The sequence below is a fragment of the Tinamus guttatus genome, unplaced genomic scaffold (genome assembly GCF_059628265.1).
Source record: "Tinamus guttatus ecotype Peru unplaced genomic scaffold, ASM5962826v1 Tinamus_guttatus_pri_ptg000058l, whole genome shotgun sequence".
NCBI lineage: Eukaryota > Metazoa > Chordata > Aves > Tinamiformes > Tinamidae > Tinamus > Tinamus guttatus.
In genome coordinates, this window is record NW_028288592.1 from 2839382 (window position 1) to 2855773 (window position 16392).

At 40.7% G+C, this 16392-nt stretch overlaps 1 protein-coding gene across 1 annotated transcript in view; it reads left to right on the forward strand.

Annotated features, from left to right (window-relative positions):
- The window catches only part of MYCBP2 (MYC binding protein 2), a 180299-nt gene extending 170548 nt beyond the window's left edge, over window positions 1–9751 (forward strand). The window contains exons 79-86 of the mRNA XM_088540301.1: window positions 2653–2785; window positions 3871–3974; window positions 4860–5048; window positions 5511–5618; window positions 6337–6546; window positions 7819–7926; window positions 8125–8290; window positions 8941–9751. Coding sequence (XP_088396427.1) covers window positions 2653–2785; window positions 3871–3974; window positions 4860–5048; window positions 5511–5618; window positions 6337–6546; window positions 7819–7926; window positions 8125–8290; window positions 8941–9056 — 1134 coding nt within the window. The 3' untranslated portion in view covers window positions 9057–9751. The remainder of the gene's footprint in view (window positions 1–2652; window positions 2786–3870; window positions 3975–4859; window positions 5049–5510; window positions 5619–6336; window positions 6547–7818; window positions 7927–8124; window positions 8291–8940) is intronic.
- The last annotated feature ends 6641 nt before the right edge of the window (window positions 9752–16392 follow it).

Here is a 16392-nt window from a genome sequence, read left to right on the forward strand (position 1 = left end):
CTTCTGCAGACTGCAAAATCACGTAGCAGTCCCTAATTCTAAGGGTTTTGTGTTACATTACTTCTATGCTATATTTTGCTTTCTCATTCTAACATTGTTTAGAAATGTTTCTCGGGAAAAATCTAGGAACAGGATAGCCTTTCCTAAAAACATGTTCTTTATTCCTTTTAAATTCTGTCTTCTATCACATGAATCCAGTGCTTGTTACTGCATTCATTTTATTTTTTTTAATACCCAGGAAGGTGCCTTGACAGCAATTTTTTCTACTGCTTCCCTTATGTCAGCCTTCTCATATATGGTCTTCAGGTTCCTTTTTCACATAAATGTGCTGTCATATCAGTAGGCTTGAAAACTTTCTAGTTTCTTTTTGTTTGTTTTCCAGGGACATAATGTAATTCATCTCTAAATGACTTAGAAGGGCTTTTACAATGTGCTATGTGCTTTTCCAGGGCTGTCTCGTGTTACCCTTTTGTCCCCTCCACCTCTGAGCCTGAAACTCCATTTTCCTTGTGGAGAATGTCTCTCCTCATTTATTTTTATCATTGAAGATTTACCTTGACTGCACCTATATTAGACTTTCAGTTTGGGTGAGGAAACAGATCTGATCATCTCCATTTTGATTCGTGTTACAAAGCAGTCCATGAACCACATTCCTTTCAGGTATCACTATAGAAAAAGGGAGATCCAGTGGCCTGCAACTGCTTACAGGCATTCCGTCTGAGGGACCAGGCTGGGGCAAAGAACAGGAATTAGGTGAACACCAGACGCTTGGCACCAACAATTTCCCTCTGCAGCTCCGTTCCTTGGTGCCTCAGTATTTGTAACACAGATTCAGCCTTGAGGTTGCATCTGGATCTATTCTCTTCTATTTCTCAGCTAAAATCTTCTCTCAGCCAAAATCCTTTTGAAAATTTCCAGTTTTATCATCTTAAGAAAATTATTTTATGTGTTTATTTCCCTGCCATGTCACATTACAGTCTAGTCTCATTTATTTTTCTGATTTCGCCAATATAGCCTGTTAAGATTACAGTTGATAAAAGTAAGTTCTTATCTCACATAAGCCTCTCTCCTTTAGTCTGCTCAAAAGAGCTAATTATCAGACTTCACTGTCCACCCCTAAAAGCATGTTTAAACTTTTAATCTTTATTTACCACCTTTACCTTTACATCTCTCATGTCTAGCCCCTCACTTTAAATTTTAGACTGTGATGCTCACTGTCTGATATGTTCTGTTAGCTTCCTTTTCCATGTTCAGCTTCTGTCAAATCCTTTACTGTATTTTCTTCTTTCCATGAAAGGACATCCTGTAAGTTATTATGACCTGCTTATACAAATCCTTCCTGAAGAAATTAAGTTTTGGTTGTTCTCGTTTTGTTTGTTTGTTTGTTTGTTTTCACAATTCTGCTACAAATGAAGTAGCTTGAGTTTTTACATCCATACCAAGAACAAGTTTAACTTCTATTGCATTGCAGCTGAAATTAATAAAAACAGAACTGCCTTCAAAACCTAGGAAAAGAAGGCAAATACCTAGAGATTTAATTCAGTTGTTTAATGTTACAAAACTTTATACATCTCCTGATTTTAGTTAAGAATATGCACTGTATCATGCTAAAATTGTAAGTAACCTGTTCCAGAGAAACCAGAGTCACGTAATAGACTAGAAAATAAGTTACCTGTAACATAAAACACAGTAACCAGAAAGAGAAAATATGCAGCTTTTACACAAGACAATAAATTGAAATGGTTTGATGTGTTACATGGATATAAATGAGACATGAAAATGTTCAGGTTGAAGCTTGATGTTGTCCTGAAGATCACTGGCAGGTAGATAATCTGCCAGGGCACATCAAGCTTCACGTAAAGTTACGGAGCGTCTCTGGATGGGACCGTGTCCGCATGAACCAAGGCACTGGATGAAAACCTATTTAATGTGTAGTATAAAACTGTTTACATATGTCTAGGCCATTGACTACAAGTAACGTGACTCACCAGTAGACCTTAACACATTCTCTTAATCTGAAAAAGGTAAACAATAATAAACATCTTTAACTTGGAATTAGCCATCTTCTCCATGAAACAGGCAGGTTATTGCCTGACCAACCAGCCTACCTTTCTGACTTTGGCTCTTAGAAATATTCCAGCTATTTCTTAGTCTTCCTACATCTGATTCCTCCCTGTCATCTCAATTTGTATCGACAGAGCTAAATTTAATTTAGATACAAATTATCATTTTCACGACTGCTTTGATAAACTACTAACACAGTTATGTGGAGATGCTTCTCATTTATGCTTTTAATATGCTGTGGCCTACTGAGTGAGTTGAATGGTAGTTATGAATTCCGCATTCTATATGCAGTAAATTAATCGGGAAAAAATGTGCAGCTCTCCTCTTAGCGTTGTTACACTCTTGTTTTCCAAGCCTCTTAGTTCCCATCTCTCTCATTTTAAGCATTAATTTTATATATTTTCACCTTTAAAACCAAAATGCTGCACAGCTTTTATGCATTCTGCAGTATGTATAAAAATCATGGAATATATGAGAAAGTTGTACTAGGCACGGCATCTATAAAATACCTGATGAAACTCTAAAGAGCTAGCGACAAAAATAGCATAAGGATAAGACTGCTTACTGTCTGTCTGGTTAAACTGACAGGTATTTAAAGAAGAAGAAGAAGCTATCAAAGTCGATCTTCATGAAGGCTGTGGTAGGACCAAACTTTTCTGGCTGATGGCATTAGCAGATTCTAAAACTATGAAGGCTATGGTGGAATTTAGAGAACAAACAGGTAAAATATGAGTGCTGCTTCTTTTTCTTTATTATGATTTTTATCTTACTGAATATTTGTCAAAAAAAAATGGGTGTTTTCTCATGCTTTAGGACAATGCTTTTGATATCTGCTTGATAATTAGGACATTTTAATGCTGTTCTGTGATGAGTAACATGGTACTTGGAACATTCCCAAATAAAGAGGGTCTACCCAAGAGGGATGAATAAATACACCAGATTTGAAGCAGGAGGCTGCCAGCAAAGTAGGACATTGGAGTTAGGGTTCACCTGGGCAGTTGTGTAGATCCACAGTGAGTTGATAGACACGGAGGCTTCAGGGCACTGAGTGACCTCACTCAGAATGCTTGTGCCAAATAAGATTGAATTGCCCTCAAGTCCCTATTTCCCTTCTTCAACTAGAGCAGTCACAGGATTTTTACATGTGGTGTGGACATGCGTATTGTAGAGGTCTAAAGGTAAATATCAGCTGAAAGAACTGAATTCATAGTTTAGGAAGGTTCTGTGAAAGCCCAAACACTTTCTTCCAGTTTTAACTGGATTTTGAATTGTGTGGCTGTCAGTGTGAAACACTCTGCTGTATCTGCTGCAAAGTTGCCTAGTATTCTTTTAGTACTGTCAATAAGAATATATACATATTTCTTGATTTTTTTTTCTGACAAGAATGGGAATTTTCATCATCCACAAGTAAATGCCTTCCCTGAGGAACAGTGGGTTGTGATGTGTTCTTAACGTTCAGAAGCTCGAATTGATCTTCATTTATGTACTGTTTTACTGATGGTATATTTGAAGAAATGAATCCTAAGTTATAGTATGTTTCTAATAATTGGCTATAGCTAATTTGCCAAACCCAATTAAACCATGTTTTTTTTAATTATAGGAATTATGAAAAGGTGCATAATTACAAATATTTTCAAAATAGAGATTTATTGTCGTAGAGAATTTTAGACTTCCTGAATTACCTATGCTTAATTTGTTTAGCAGTCACTGTTTTACGTGATTTTTGTTTGTGTGTCTGCTCTTAGAACATTAATCACTTATATTTCATTACAACAGTATTTCTTTCTGTTTGTTCTGGGGACGTAGGCAAGCCGACCACAAGCAGTTCTGAGGCGTGTCGTTTCTGTGGCTGTCGGAGTGGAACGGAGTTATCAGCCGTGGGCAGCGTTTGTTCCGACGCAGACTGCCAGGTGGGTGCTAAGAAACAGCGGGCAGCACGAGCTACGCAAGGTAGAAGAGGCTGTACGGTCTAAATACTTATTACTTTAAGAAAACCTTATTCATACTAGTAGTCCACTTCAAATCACATCTCTTATTAGAAGAAAAGGTTTTAATACTGAGTTTTTGACTGAACATTATGTTACAATATTTACAAGTTTGCAAACATTCGGTTTAATTACGGACAACAAACACCAATTCTAAAATGGAATTCTGAGTTGCTTCTTTTCTTTATTATCTTCAAAAAGTACTTCAAAAGTATATCAAGAATGGGAAAATTCTCATTCGTGTCAGTTTTCACAGTACTGTTCCAGTTATAAAGTAAAATATGCACTCTTCAGAATAAAGTCTAGTGTATTGAAAAGTTTGATGAAATATCAGTAACAGCCCATATACATCGTGTGAGCACAGAACATTTAAGACCAGGGGTTGTTTGGCCATTTTTTTTCAGCAGCTTGTGATCGTTACATGTTCATTATGCAAAGAGAGGTGCTTTAGCGAGATGTTACAGTTTTTGAAAAGATTGTGTTAATATGTTGGATATCCTTTTGTTAAGAAATTTGACATTAAAACGGGATGTTTGTGTTGTCTTTCTCCCAGATTAGTTTCCCTTACATAAATTATGTCTTCGTTAAGCCATAGCTATTCAGGAGCACCATGTTATCAGTGCAGGTATAAGTTCTACTTCAAGTTCACAAAATGCGCCGTGTTTTCTGTGGGTACCCAGGGTAGCAAAGCAAATATTTATAATGATTCTTTCCCCTGCATAAAACGGCAATACTTCCAAAAGTGCCCCTATCCCAAACCTTTTCTTTAAGGAGGGGGAGAAGATTGACTCAAGCATTTCCTCACCCTAGGAATACGCCAAAATAGCCTGTAGCAAGACGCACGCGTGTGGCCACCCGTGCGGCGGCGTGAAGAACGAAGAGCACTGCCTGCCGTGCCTGCACGGCTGCGACAAGGGCGCCGCCACGCTGAAGCAGGACGCCGACGACATGTGCATGGTCTGCTTTACTGAAGCACTCTCAGCTGCACCAGCTATCCAGGTAGGGCTTTTTTCCCCTTTTTTTAAGCAATGAACACTGTGGTAGTAATGTTAAACACGACAGTTTTTTGAATAAAAAGCCTCTGAAGTTCCGATCGTAAAAGTTGCAAAATAATAGTATGAAAGTAACCGTAGCAATATGAAAGTTGATTGAAATGCTTTCTTTTTGTCTGTCATTATCATTATTTCAAGAAAGAAAAATGCATCCACTTAGTTCGTTGCACATAGTTTATTTAAAGTATATTGTATTTTATAAATGGGAAAAAACTGAAGTGATTAGTGGATGCATTTCATATGTATTTTGCATATGCAATGGTTGTTTTGGAGTGGAAAGCTTATGATTTTAAAGACTACTTAATATCCTTTCTCTCAAGAAAATTGAGATCTTCCAGTTTATTTGCATGTTTGATACATGTTGCCACTTAAAAGCTAGTAACTACAGCCATGGGTTCCTTTTCCACAGCTGGACTGCAGCCATGTATTCCACTTGCAATGCTGTCAGCGAGTGCTGGAGAACAGATGGCTTGGGCCAAGGATAACTTTTGGGTTCATGTCCTGTCCTATTTGCAAGGTAAATGAGCTACATGCTCACTGCTTAGGTCAAGGAAGTTACCTAATACTGCCCTTTTTGCCATCAGTCGTATCGTTTGTTATGAAACAAATAAGGGATACCTCACTGGTTTCCTTAATTTCTAATGTCACTAAAGAGAGAGTTATCACTAACGTATCTTTTTACCTTCCTAACTGTTTCCCTGAAGTAAGGCCATAATGCAGACCGTATCTTAATCATCTTTAATACTCTTTTTCATTACCTTAATATTTCTCTATTCTTAGAACCATCAGTTTGCAGCTGCCCCAGCTGGGGACACCGTAGGTAGGCGCGGGGAGCGGTGGGCAAGAAGGAATTCCTGCTATTGCAAGAAGGAGAGCTGGGTTCTCTCCTTTTAAACTTGCTTTATTTTTCAGTACGAGGAGCACGGAGCTAAAGAATAGATGCAGACCTTTCATATATCCTATGTCACATATCCTTTGTGATTGTTACAGTTGATGGAAAAGGCTGATTCATTTATGCCACAAAGAGCACTGTGAAAAGCATTCGTGTTTACTGTTTTTGCAGCAAGTAAAGTATGTGCTACATGCACCTTTTCTTGAAGCATTCATTCTCAGACTACCTGAGCAGTGTGTTTTTATGGCATCTGTTAGGCTTTTCTTGTATTCTACCATAATACAAATTATTACAGCTATTATAATAAGCTACAAGATATTCTAATTGATTTCCTTTGTTTCAGAACAAAATTAATCATACAGTATTAAAGGATTTGCTTGATCCAATCAAAGAACTCTATGAAGATGTAAGGAGAAAAGCTCTAATGAGACTGGAGTATGAAGGGTTGCACAAAAGCGAGGCCATCACAACACCAGGTGTTAGATTTTATAATGACCCAGCTGGCTATGCCATGAACAGATATGCCTATTACGTTTGCTTCAAATGCAAAAAGGTAGGACAAGTAGCATTTCCTCAGATTACATGCGTATGATGGTTTCAAAAGTCTTTAAGAACATGGCATGTGTTTAATATGTTGTGCATGGAAGGAAGGAAAAGAAAATGTTGTTGTTAAGTCTTGTTTAATGTTAAATCTTTAAAAAGGCTTTGGACAGGTTAGGTGTACAGAGTGTCTGTCTCGTGAAACTCAGTAATACAGGCAGGCCAGTTCAGACAACAAAGGAATATTGAGGTGGTGGCTTCCTTTAAAGCACGTGCAGATATTGCGCTAGTGTCAAGTGTCTCTCTTTCTCAGAGCCCCACAGGCCCTGGTTTCCCCACCACCAGAGGAGAGACTTTAACTGCACAGAGACCAGGGTTAAGGAGATTTTAGATAACCACTGATGTCCTCCCATTGCTTCTTTGATCTGAGGGTGATTTGAGTGTTCATTTTCTTCTTGCGTGTCTTTTTTCCTTTTCCCTTGAGGCATGACTGGAATGAAACCATTCCAGGATAAAATTTTCAAGGCAGAACGTAATAATTTTAGTGTTAAATGGAAATGCACGATATAGAGCTAAAGGAGAAAGGACTGGCTTCTCTTCCGTGTGCCAGGAAAGAACAGTAGTCCTCCAGCTCTCTGCTACAGAGCTACTCAATTCATTTTGTTCCTGCGTCTCACAATTAATCCATTTTCACTCCTCATCCTGTGTGAACTTATCTAGAAGATGTTCGGCCTCCCTTCCAAAAATACTTTCTTTTTTGGTCTTATTTTCATCTATTTTTTTTTCTCACAGTTTCTTGTACTTTCCAGTATTTAACACTCAAGTGTTTTTCCTGCTTCCCTCCTCCTCGTTCCCTTGTATCTTGTCATTCCCTTTTGTACCATGTCCAGACAACCAAGTATTTCATTTCTTAACTCCTTCCCTTCCTCCAACGCCCATCCACCCCAGATTAATAACTAATTCCCTAATGCACATCCCTTAGGAGTCTCCCTTTCCTTTAACCTGCGGAGCGGGAGGGAAGTCAAGCTGGATAGGTTTTTCTGTCCTTGCCTTGAGACCCCCGGCCCTCTCCTTTTACAAATGTCCTACCCTGATGGTCCCTGCACAGGGGAGAGACATAGTCCCAGTGTCCCAACCTCAGGTGTATGGAACAAGCCACAGACAAGAGCACCAGCATGGGACTGTCCTGCCAGCCTTGATTCAGCACTTTCCCCTTACACGCTGATCTTGTTAAGATAACAGTTGCCTGTGGTTTACTCTCTGATCATTCCTGTATCAAATTTAGGCATATTTTGGTGGTGAGGCTCGTTGCGATGCTGAGGCTGGGCAAGGAGATGACTACGATCCAAGAGAGCTTATTTGTGGTGCATGTTCTGATGTTTCAAGGGCTCAGGTGAGCAAAGAACTTGTGGTCATGTTTTCATTTCATTGTGAAGCTTTTCCTGCGAAGACCTACCTGAGCTGCACAGTAATTCACATTCATTTACAATCCTATGTATCCTATGATTTTAATCAATACTTCAGAATATAGAAATATTTTGGATAGAGCACGGGTAGTTCCCTTAGCAGTGTTTGTTCTCTCTCTGTTCAGATGTGTCCCAAGCACGGTACAGATTTCCTGGAGTACAAATGCCGCTATTGCTGCTCAGTTGCTGTCTTCTTCTGCTTTGGGACAACACATTTCTGCAATGCTTGCCACGATGATTTCCAAAGAATGACAAGCATCCCTAAAGAAGAACTTCCACATTGTCCTGCAGGTAGTATTGTCACAAAACAAATTTCCTGGACTAAATTCTCAGATAAGTTATTTACGCCATATTAGTGTTCTTACATTTTTTGCTCGAAATATTCAGGAATTCTACACAGTCATGTAAGTTTTAAATTCAGCAGTTCAAGTAATTCTAGAAGGAGTTTGTTCTACGTGGCTTTTTTTCTTGGCAATAACACAGACAGTGCTGTTGTCACATAAAACTGATCTTTTAAACGTGGTACACTAGATACTTTATTACAGAAAAAAAAATCAACCTATCTACAACAATCCAGACATGCTATATTTCAATTGTAGTTAAAAATAGGAGTTAACACACTACCATCCAAATATTAACTTACACTTGTTAGTGTTTTGAGAAACCCAGATGACTGGACTGCCTGTAATTTCTTCTTCTTGGGGAGCTACCACTTTATTTAGCTCTAAATGAATGGCATTTTTTGTCTGTTAACCATGTGAGAGCACCTTTTTATCTGCTGTTTCTTAAGCTTTCATTATTGATACCTTATGAATTAATGCTATAGAAATATTGCCTTTACTTAACACATTTTGGGGGAAGTGTAGTATGTGCTTATTTGCAGTTCACAAGCGTTAATCTCTTTTTTTCTTTTTTCCCCATCACTCCTAAACTCACTGTAGGTCCCAAAGGCAAACAACTTGAAGGAACAGAGTGTCCACTTCATGTTGTCCATCCACCCACTGGTGAAGAATTTGCTCTGGGTTGTGGGGTTTGCAGAAACGCTCACACTTTTTAGACTAGGGTTTTTTTTTTTTTTTTGAACCAGAGCAAAGCAGGTGCCCTCATCCCTCAAGTGTCCTGAGAGTAAAGTCCAGTTGGGATGAGGATGGGACCATTTCATAACCCAGGTAAAAGGAACAATTCACAGTGCAAGAAGGATGCCAAATACCATGTACATAATTCTTGCTGTGAGAAATTGACATTTTTTGAACCAAGACATCAAAACTTGTGAGGTGTTTGCATGTGGCCATTACAGTCATCGGCTAGGAAACATTGGACATTTACAAATTAATAATTGCTATTAAAGGATCTGTGTGTCTGTGGACTATGAATGATGCTGGCTTTCAGGAGAAAGAAAAAAATGATTATTGTATACTGACTTTTTGTAATCTTGTACAATTGTAACGCATCACAAGTGGGGATGGAAAAAAGGAATATTCTGGTTTATTTCCTAGACTGTTATAAAAAAAAATTGTGTTAGGAAGGCATAAATGTAACAAGTATCACGCTGTATATAAAGGTATCAATGTTTGTCCTGTATAAGAATTATTAAATTACAACAGCAGTTTCATTTAAACTTCTGGGTTATGTTTGAGCCTGAAATTTTAATGAAGTGCAATACTGAGTGTGCCTCATATCTTGCAGCTGTAAACATATTGGAATGTACATGTCAATAAAGCCACTGTACATTTTTATACAGTGAAAGTCTAATGAATGTGTAAGCCTCGATTTTCAGAAATGTTTTTTAAAACAAGGTTTATTTCCCATACTTATCTCCGCAGGTTCTTTTAAAAAGTAAGAAAGTTATTGGGTAAACTGGCAGCCATGGAATTACTTAAAACATGAACAAAAAGAAGAAAAGCTGGATGATTGTACTAGAATTCATGTAAAATATCATATTTTGATTTCAGCTCCTGCCAGTATTTTGGAACACAATAGAAGACTTAATTTTAAATTGCTTTTATCACTTGTTGAGTCTTCTTTGAGTGATCTGTCTCTCCACCTTTGGTACAAATAACCTTTTGCCATGAATCCAAAAATGCTCATTTAGCAGAGCCCTGTAAACAGCCCTCTGCTCCTCAGCTGTGAGAGTAAAGTACAACCTTGAGGTAAAGGCTTTTTTTCCCGTGCGATTCTCTCTCCAGCCTTTCCGTATGGGATATGCTCAACTCCTCTTCCAGTATTTCTATCCTAAAGTTAATTAAGGGATGTTCTGTGGGCCCTGGGCAGGCTGCTGTCACCCGAGGTCTGACTCCAGTCCCTGCTCAGAGTCTTCTTGCTCGAGCACCTGGACCTTACGCATAGCGGGAGAGGGAGGTTACACAGAACGTTTGTTAAAGGATTTGATGAGAAAAGAGGACAGACCATGGTGAGCAGGCACAGGACTCGGTCAGACATCGCACTGACTGAGAGCTGCTTCACGCAACCGGCCCCTCTTACCCCCGCTCCTCTCTCGGCATCTCTTGGGTTCTCTAGAGAGTCCAGCGCAGTCCCACAAGCCTCCCCCATATTGGAAATTCTCATGTTTGTCTTGTTCTCTCCTTCTGATCAGTGACACAGGCTAGCGGGGTCCTGTCTCCAGTCTCTGTGGCCATCGATTAGTGGCTGATGCTGCTCTGTCACCTTTTTCCCTCACCATCTCTCCTTACGAGAGCTCCATTAATTTCTTCAGGAAAATAACAGCTGCCATGAAACAGCTGCACAAGAGGATCGGCCAGGAGGACTCCTAGGGTCTGCAAGGAGCGAGAGAGGTAGCCAGAAATTCACATTATGTCAAAACTAAATCCTGCCCAGACCAGCAAGAGCGAAGGTGGCCTTGTCCTTCATGCACCTGCCAATGCTGAGCCCAGTAAAGTACCACCCTGGGCTGTTTTCTTCCCATGTTTGCTGTCTTAAAAGCATTGGCCCAGATGTGCGCATCCCGACTTACTCTTTTTGGGATGACTCATGTTTGAGAAAATTGCCAAGACATGGGTCCCACGGCAGAGCTGGTGTTCTTTTCAAAAAAAAAAAAAAGCAGCAGGGCACCTTGTAGTTGAACCACTTGACAGATTGTTAGACACTGAATAAACTAAAGGCAGAGGTGAATCACATCCCCTTTACTTTCCAAGTTTGCCAGCTGCCTTTTCCCCTGTCTTTGAGGGGAGAAGATAACCAGAAAGGTGTCTAAGGAAGAATATCAGAATGCTGATGTAAGCTCAAGGGTGAGAAATGAATTTTGATGGCATTAATTTGTTTTTGGAGATGATGGAGAGATTCGGGCATTAAATGTGAATGGCCTTGGAAGGACAGGGGAGCAGGAGCTTGGCAGAGTGTCCAAAAATGTGAGGAACAGAAGATACAAGAACGATTTTGAAAATGAAGGCATGAAGATGCTCAGCACTGAGGTACTTGGAAATGCATTTGGAAACAAGCAAGAATAAACTCTTATATGGGCACCCAATTGCTTGGAAACTATATTCAGAGAAAAGAGTAATAGTTTACAACCAAATCCATATTCAGAAAAGAGAGTGATAGTTTACAAGCAAATCAGAATAATATCGAGTGATGTTCCCTGGAGGTCTGCCCTGGTTCGGGGTCTGGTAAGCGCTTTCATTTACCACCTGAGTGGTGGAATAAAGAGAAGCTTTATTAAATTAATTAACTGTACTATTGCTATATAGAAACACGGGGATACAGCTAGGTAACCTCAGCTCTATTCAGCTATTGTGGACCCTGATAATTAAGTTTTTAAACACTGTATCTGCTGCTCTCGGCCTCGTGCAATAAAATGAATGGTTCATTTACATGCTGTTTGTGATTTTTCATTGAACCATAACTTCCAGTAGAGTAGAAGCTGAGGCCAAAGCTCACTTGTTTGAATGTACGTTAGTTTACCCGAAATACCTTTTATTTGTTTTTAGCTAATTCTGACTTGAAATGGAATCCAGAGCAACATCAGTTTTAAGACGTTTGATGAAAACTTGCGTTTGTTAGAAAAGCTTGTAGAAAAGGGAAGAAGTTTATGAAGCCCTCTGAGAAAAATACACAGTAATAGAAGTGTATCCTTTGATCTATAACGGCAGTCTTCCCAGTTCCTCACTAAATTAGGAATCTTTTTTTAGATGATCAAATTTGGATGATCAACAGTTTTTACTTGAGCTTTTAGAATACCTTGGCCTTTGCTACAACAGGGTAAGGTTTGAATGTGTATAGATTCTTTACATGTGGAGAGCAGTATTTATCAAGGCTTCTGATGAAAAAAAAAATACAGTCAAAGGAAAAAAAAAAACTTTTCAGCAATATAAAATAATATATTTTGGTCCCAAATAGATACTTGATCCCATATAGATGACCAAAGAAACACAGGGACAATCTGCCCTCTGCTCGAAGTGCTGTTCAGACCTTAATGCCCTTGTGTTAACATCCCTTTTCATAGAGGAGGAAATAAAGTGATTCAGGTTGTTCACAGCTACTCTCTGTGTCTTCCTAGGTTCCAGAAAGGACTTCAACATGGGTTTTTACAACATCCTCTGCAGTGTGTCCTGCACCATTTCCAATGTAAGAAGGTAAAGAAGGGGAAAAACTGACTTTTCTTCTGTGTTGGTACAAAGGATAGAGCTCATCTCACCTTAAGTGTTCCTAATGCAGGCATTGACATCCAGATGGATCATCCTTGGCTCTCTGTGTTATCAAGGGTAATTGGCACTTTGGGGTACAGGCAGTCAGAGTGGTGTTAGGTAACTATTAAAGGAAACACGCTGTGTTGCACTGGCCATGTTACACAGACCTCTGTTACTTGGAAAGGGAGTACAGGATGGTGACTACACATGGTCACATGGAATTCTGTCTAAAATGCTGTAGCAATATTAGAAGGGAAAGTTTCCTTATCCCAGGGATTAACTGGCTGTCAGGAAAACTGGTTTAGGATCAAGGGGGAAAGGGAGATACATAAATTCCCACCTATTATTTAATTGTATTTAAGTTTGGTTATTTGTATGACATGACTAGGGCTCCCACATCCTTAGAAAAGGTTATAATATCCTGAACTCCTTCTCCTGAATTTCCTGGCTTTCAGGTAACCATCCAATACTGGAAAATCCCTTACCTAGTAAGTATTATCCCTAGTGTTTCAAAATATGTCAGTCCCTGATCAATAAAATTCCTAGGCTACAGGTGCTGGTCTGGGATTGAATTACCCTTCAGGCTATTTCTTTCTTTACTCTTATTCATACACACAAAGCAAGCTAGTTTATGCAAGTATGGATCTTTCCAAGACGGAAAACACTTGGAAAACCCTAGTCAGAGCAAGAAAGCAGCAACATAGCAGTAGTCATTTTTACCATGTCTAGGAAGACTCCAGGTCTGTGTTAGGAAATCTGCTGGGGAGTATCATATACTTCCTTGAAGATTGCCCCCCAGTGTCTCTCTTAATGGTGGTTACGTATTTACCATGTTTACATCCATAACTCACTTGAAAGCATCTTTGGATCAAACATCCATCATCCATCATCTGTTTTTGGAAGGCTTTCAGTAGTAATATGTTTGCTGGAGTTTGAGTTTTTTTCTGTTCTGTGGAGGAAAAGGAAAAAAAAATGGAAACTGGGAAAACTAACACTTGATTTTTCAAACAACCTCCAGTGCTTCACTTGAATGTTAATCCCTCCTCCCTGATCCCTCCTCACGAAAGGGCAGCAGCAGCAGCAGAATGGCTGGAAGCAGAGGAGCGGGTCAGCTGGAGCCGTGCTGCGTCCCTGGACGCCTGCTGCCTGGCACGGGCGCCTGCTGGAACGGCAGGAATCGGTCCATCCACCAGCATCCAAACCTCTGCCTTCACTCACAGCCCCACACAGCCCCTCCAAAGCTTGGCTGCTTTTGCTTTGTAAATCCTAGCCTTTCCCATACTACTTCTCTCTTGTCATGCTCATTTCTTGTGGTTCATAAAGGACTTCATAGCTCCGCTTTCATTCTACTCCCTACCTGTTCTCCCCTTCTTAAGGATTAGTCTGTCATCCTCCACACAGACGCTTCACAAAACAGGAAACACCTGAGTCCAAGACCATTCCCAGGAGTCCTATCAACAGCAACATCATCAAATCTCTGTAAATTAGACCCAGCCCTTGCTTGGGTGCAGCTGTCCCAGCAGAGCTTGGCTTGGCATCAACCTCATGAACCCCTCGCTCCCATCCCCACATAGACGCAAAAGCACAGTATTCCCACGGCATTCCCACAGCATTCCCACGGCACTGGCAAAGACACGCAAATCAGTTTCGGACAGGACACACAGCAACGGCTGTAAAACAAGGTCTCCTACCCATACGCTATCAGGGCAGCCGAGCACTGGAACGTCAGCGGCCTCCCGCTGTGGTGTAGCCCACGCAGCTCCTTCGTACCCCACTCCTGGCCTCACAGCAACCTCTCCTGGCACCCTTAAAGAGTACGTTCTGATGTCCTCTGCTTTTCTTTCTTGGTGTGGTGTTTGGAGGAGTAAGATCACAGGCAGCTTAGAGAGCAGGGGCTTCAGCCACAGGGTCATTCCACTAATCTCCCCCACTTATTCCCAAATATTTCCCACAAACGGCATTTTCGTTAAAATGGGATGAGCTGGAAACTGCCAGTCTACATGACACTAAATCCAAAGGCTGTTTAAAACATAAGACAAAACAGAGTAATGTTGAGACTCCGTGACGCAGCATGCTGAGCTGGCCACCATGCACTCGAAAGGAATAGAGTGTTTCCAAAAAAATGCTAATGGCATAAATCTGTTATTTCTAGGTCTGGATCGGATGTACAACATGTAGCTCAGTCAATGCATGGGCCTGGGTAATGTATCCTTTTACAAGTCCTTTTTTCAGCCGATTTCTGCCTCCAGACCACAGTCTTTGGACCTTTCTTTGCCCGCTCCCAACTCCCAGTTGCAGCCACCTCAAAGAGCTCCAAGTAGGCAGCGTGGCCTCACCCATGGGCTGAGCCACAGCCAGCGCTGCTGACAAAACACCAGCTGCCCATGGTGTTTTCCTCTGTTTATTCCCAGCCACGCTCCTAGCTCTTGCTTTGCCAGGGGAGAACGCAGACGTAGATGGCCACGCTCTGCACCGCGTCCCAGCTCTGATGGGGCTCAACGCACGCTGCCCCCTCGCTGATGCTGCCTGCTTGGATACGCTGCGTGTCCACAGACCTCCTGCTGCATGCCCAGAGCATACAGGAGCAGTTACTGAAAAGCAAATGGCAGCACTGGCACTATGGATTGTTTCTTTTCCCGAATATCGGGCAATAAAATGACAAGGCAGTGTAATAAGTCTACGGCAGTAACATCCACACTCAGATTTGGGGATTATAAAATTGTATATGCATGTATATGTGTATTGGGGATTATAAAATTGTGTTGCCTCGGAATAATGACTCACAGCCCTGTTTTGTTTCTCAAGACTTCTGCACAGACACAGAAGAAATTGTTGCCACGAGACACTCTTTTTTTTTTTTTCTTGCAGATGACAGAATTTCATCAGACTATACTAGATTTATCTTGGTGAAAAGCTGTTTATACTGACTCCATACGACATAGATGAGGCACTGTGCGATGCTGCCTGCAAACCAGGCGGGAGGCTACTCAGAGCATCCGCTGCTTCCTCTGCATCCATAGGTAATGGACACTGTCTCCGGTTTTGAGCCCTGGTGCCTGTCAAACCCTTGTTGTCAGAGTTCACCTTGTTCTCCCCCATCTCTGCATTTTGCACATTATATACTTGCAAATGCCTTCCAACTGTGATTAATGACTTTCAGCTTCCCCTTTTTAACAGCAATAAGGGAAAAAAAGGAAATTCCTAAATTGCAAGAATTAAAGATACCCTGTTTTAAGTATGCAAGAAAATGCTACTAAGGATGTGTTGTTATAAAGTGTTTCTCGAGGAACTCAAGGACACTGACATTTGAGAGACCATGGAAGACTGTCCTATTTTGAAGCTATTTCAAGACAGGGAACACATTTTACCACAGTTGATGCTTTCCAGGAACTTCATGGTGCGAATCAGCATCGTAAACCCACTACTCTGTGATTAAAATTTCACAGAGCAACATAACTGTTGCATGAAATGTGTTGTTGCAAGCTTGGGGAATCTCAGCATCTTTGAACGTTGTGGTCATGTTACAGGACTGAAAGACATGCCCTATGCGCAGCAGAAACTTCCACCAGAAGGAAGTTCCTTTTGTAACCAAAGGAAACTGCCACAGCGCTTTCTTTCACCTTCGTTGGGCAGTAGCTGGAGTAAATGGTTCATTCGCACTGACTGCTGGACCCACGACACTTGCTATTTGCCCTCTCGGCCACTACTACTCGGGACTTTTTTCTAGACTTCATTCCTCCTTTTACTGCC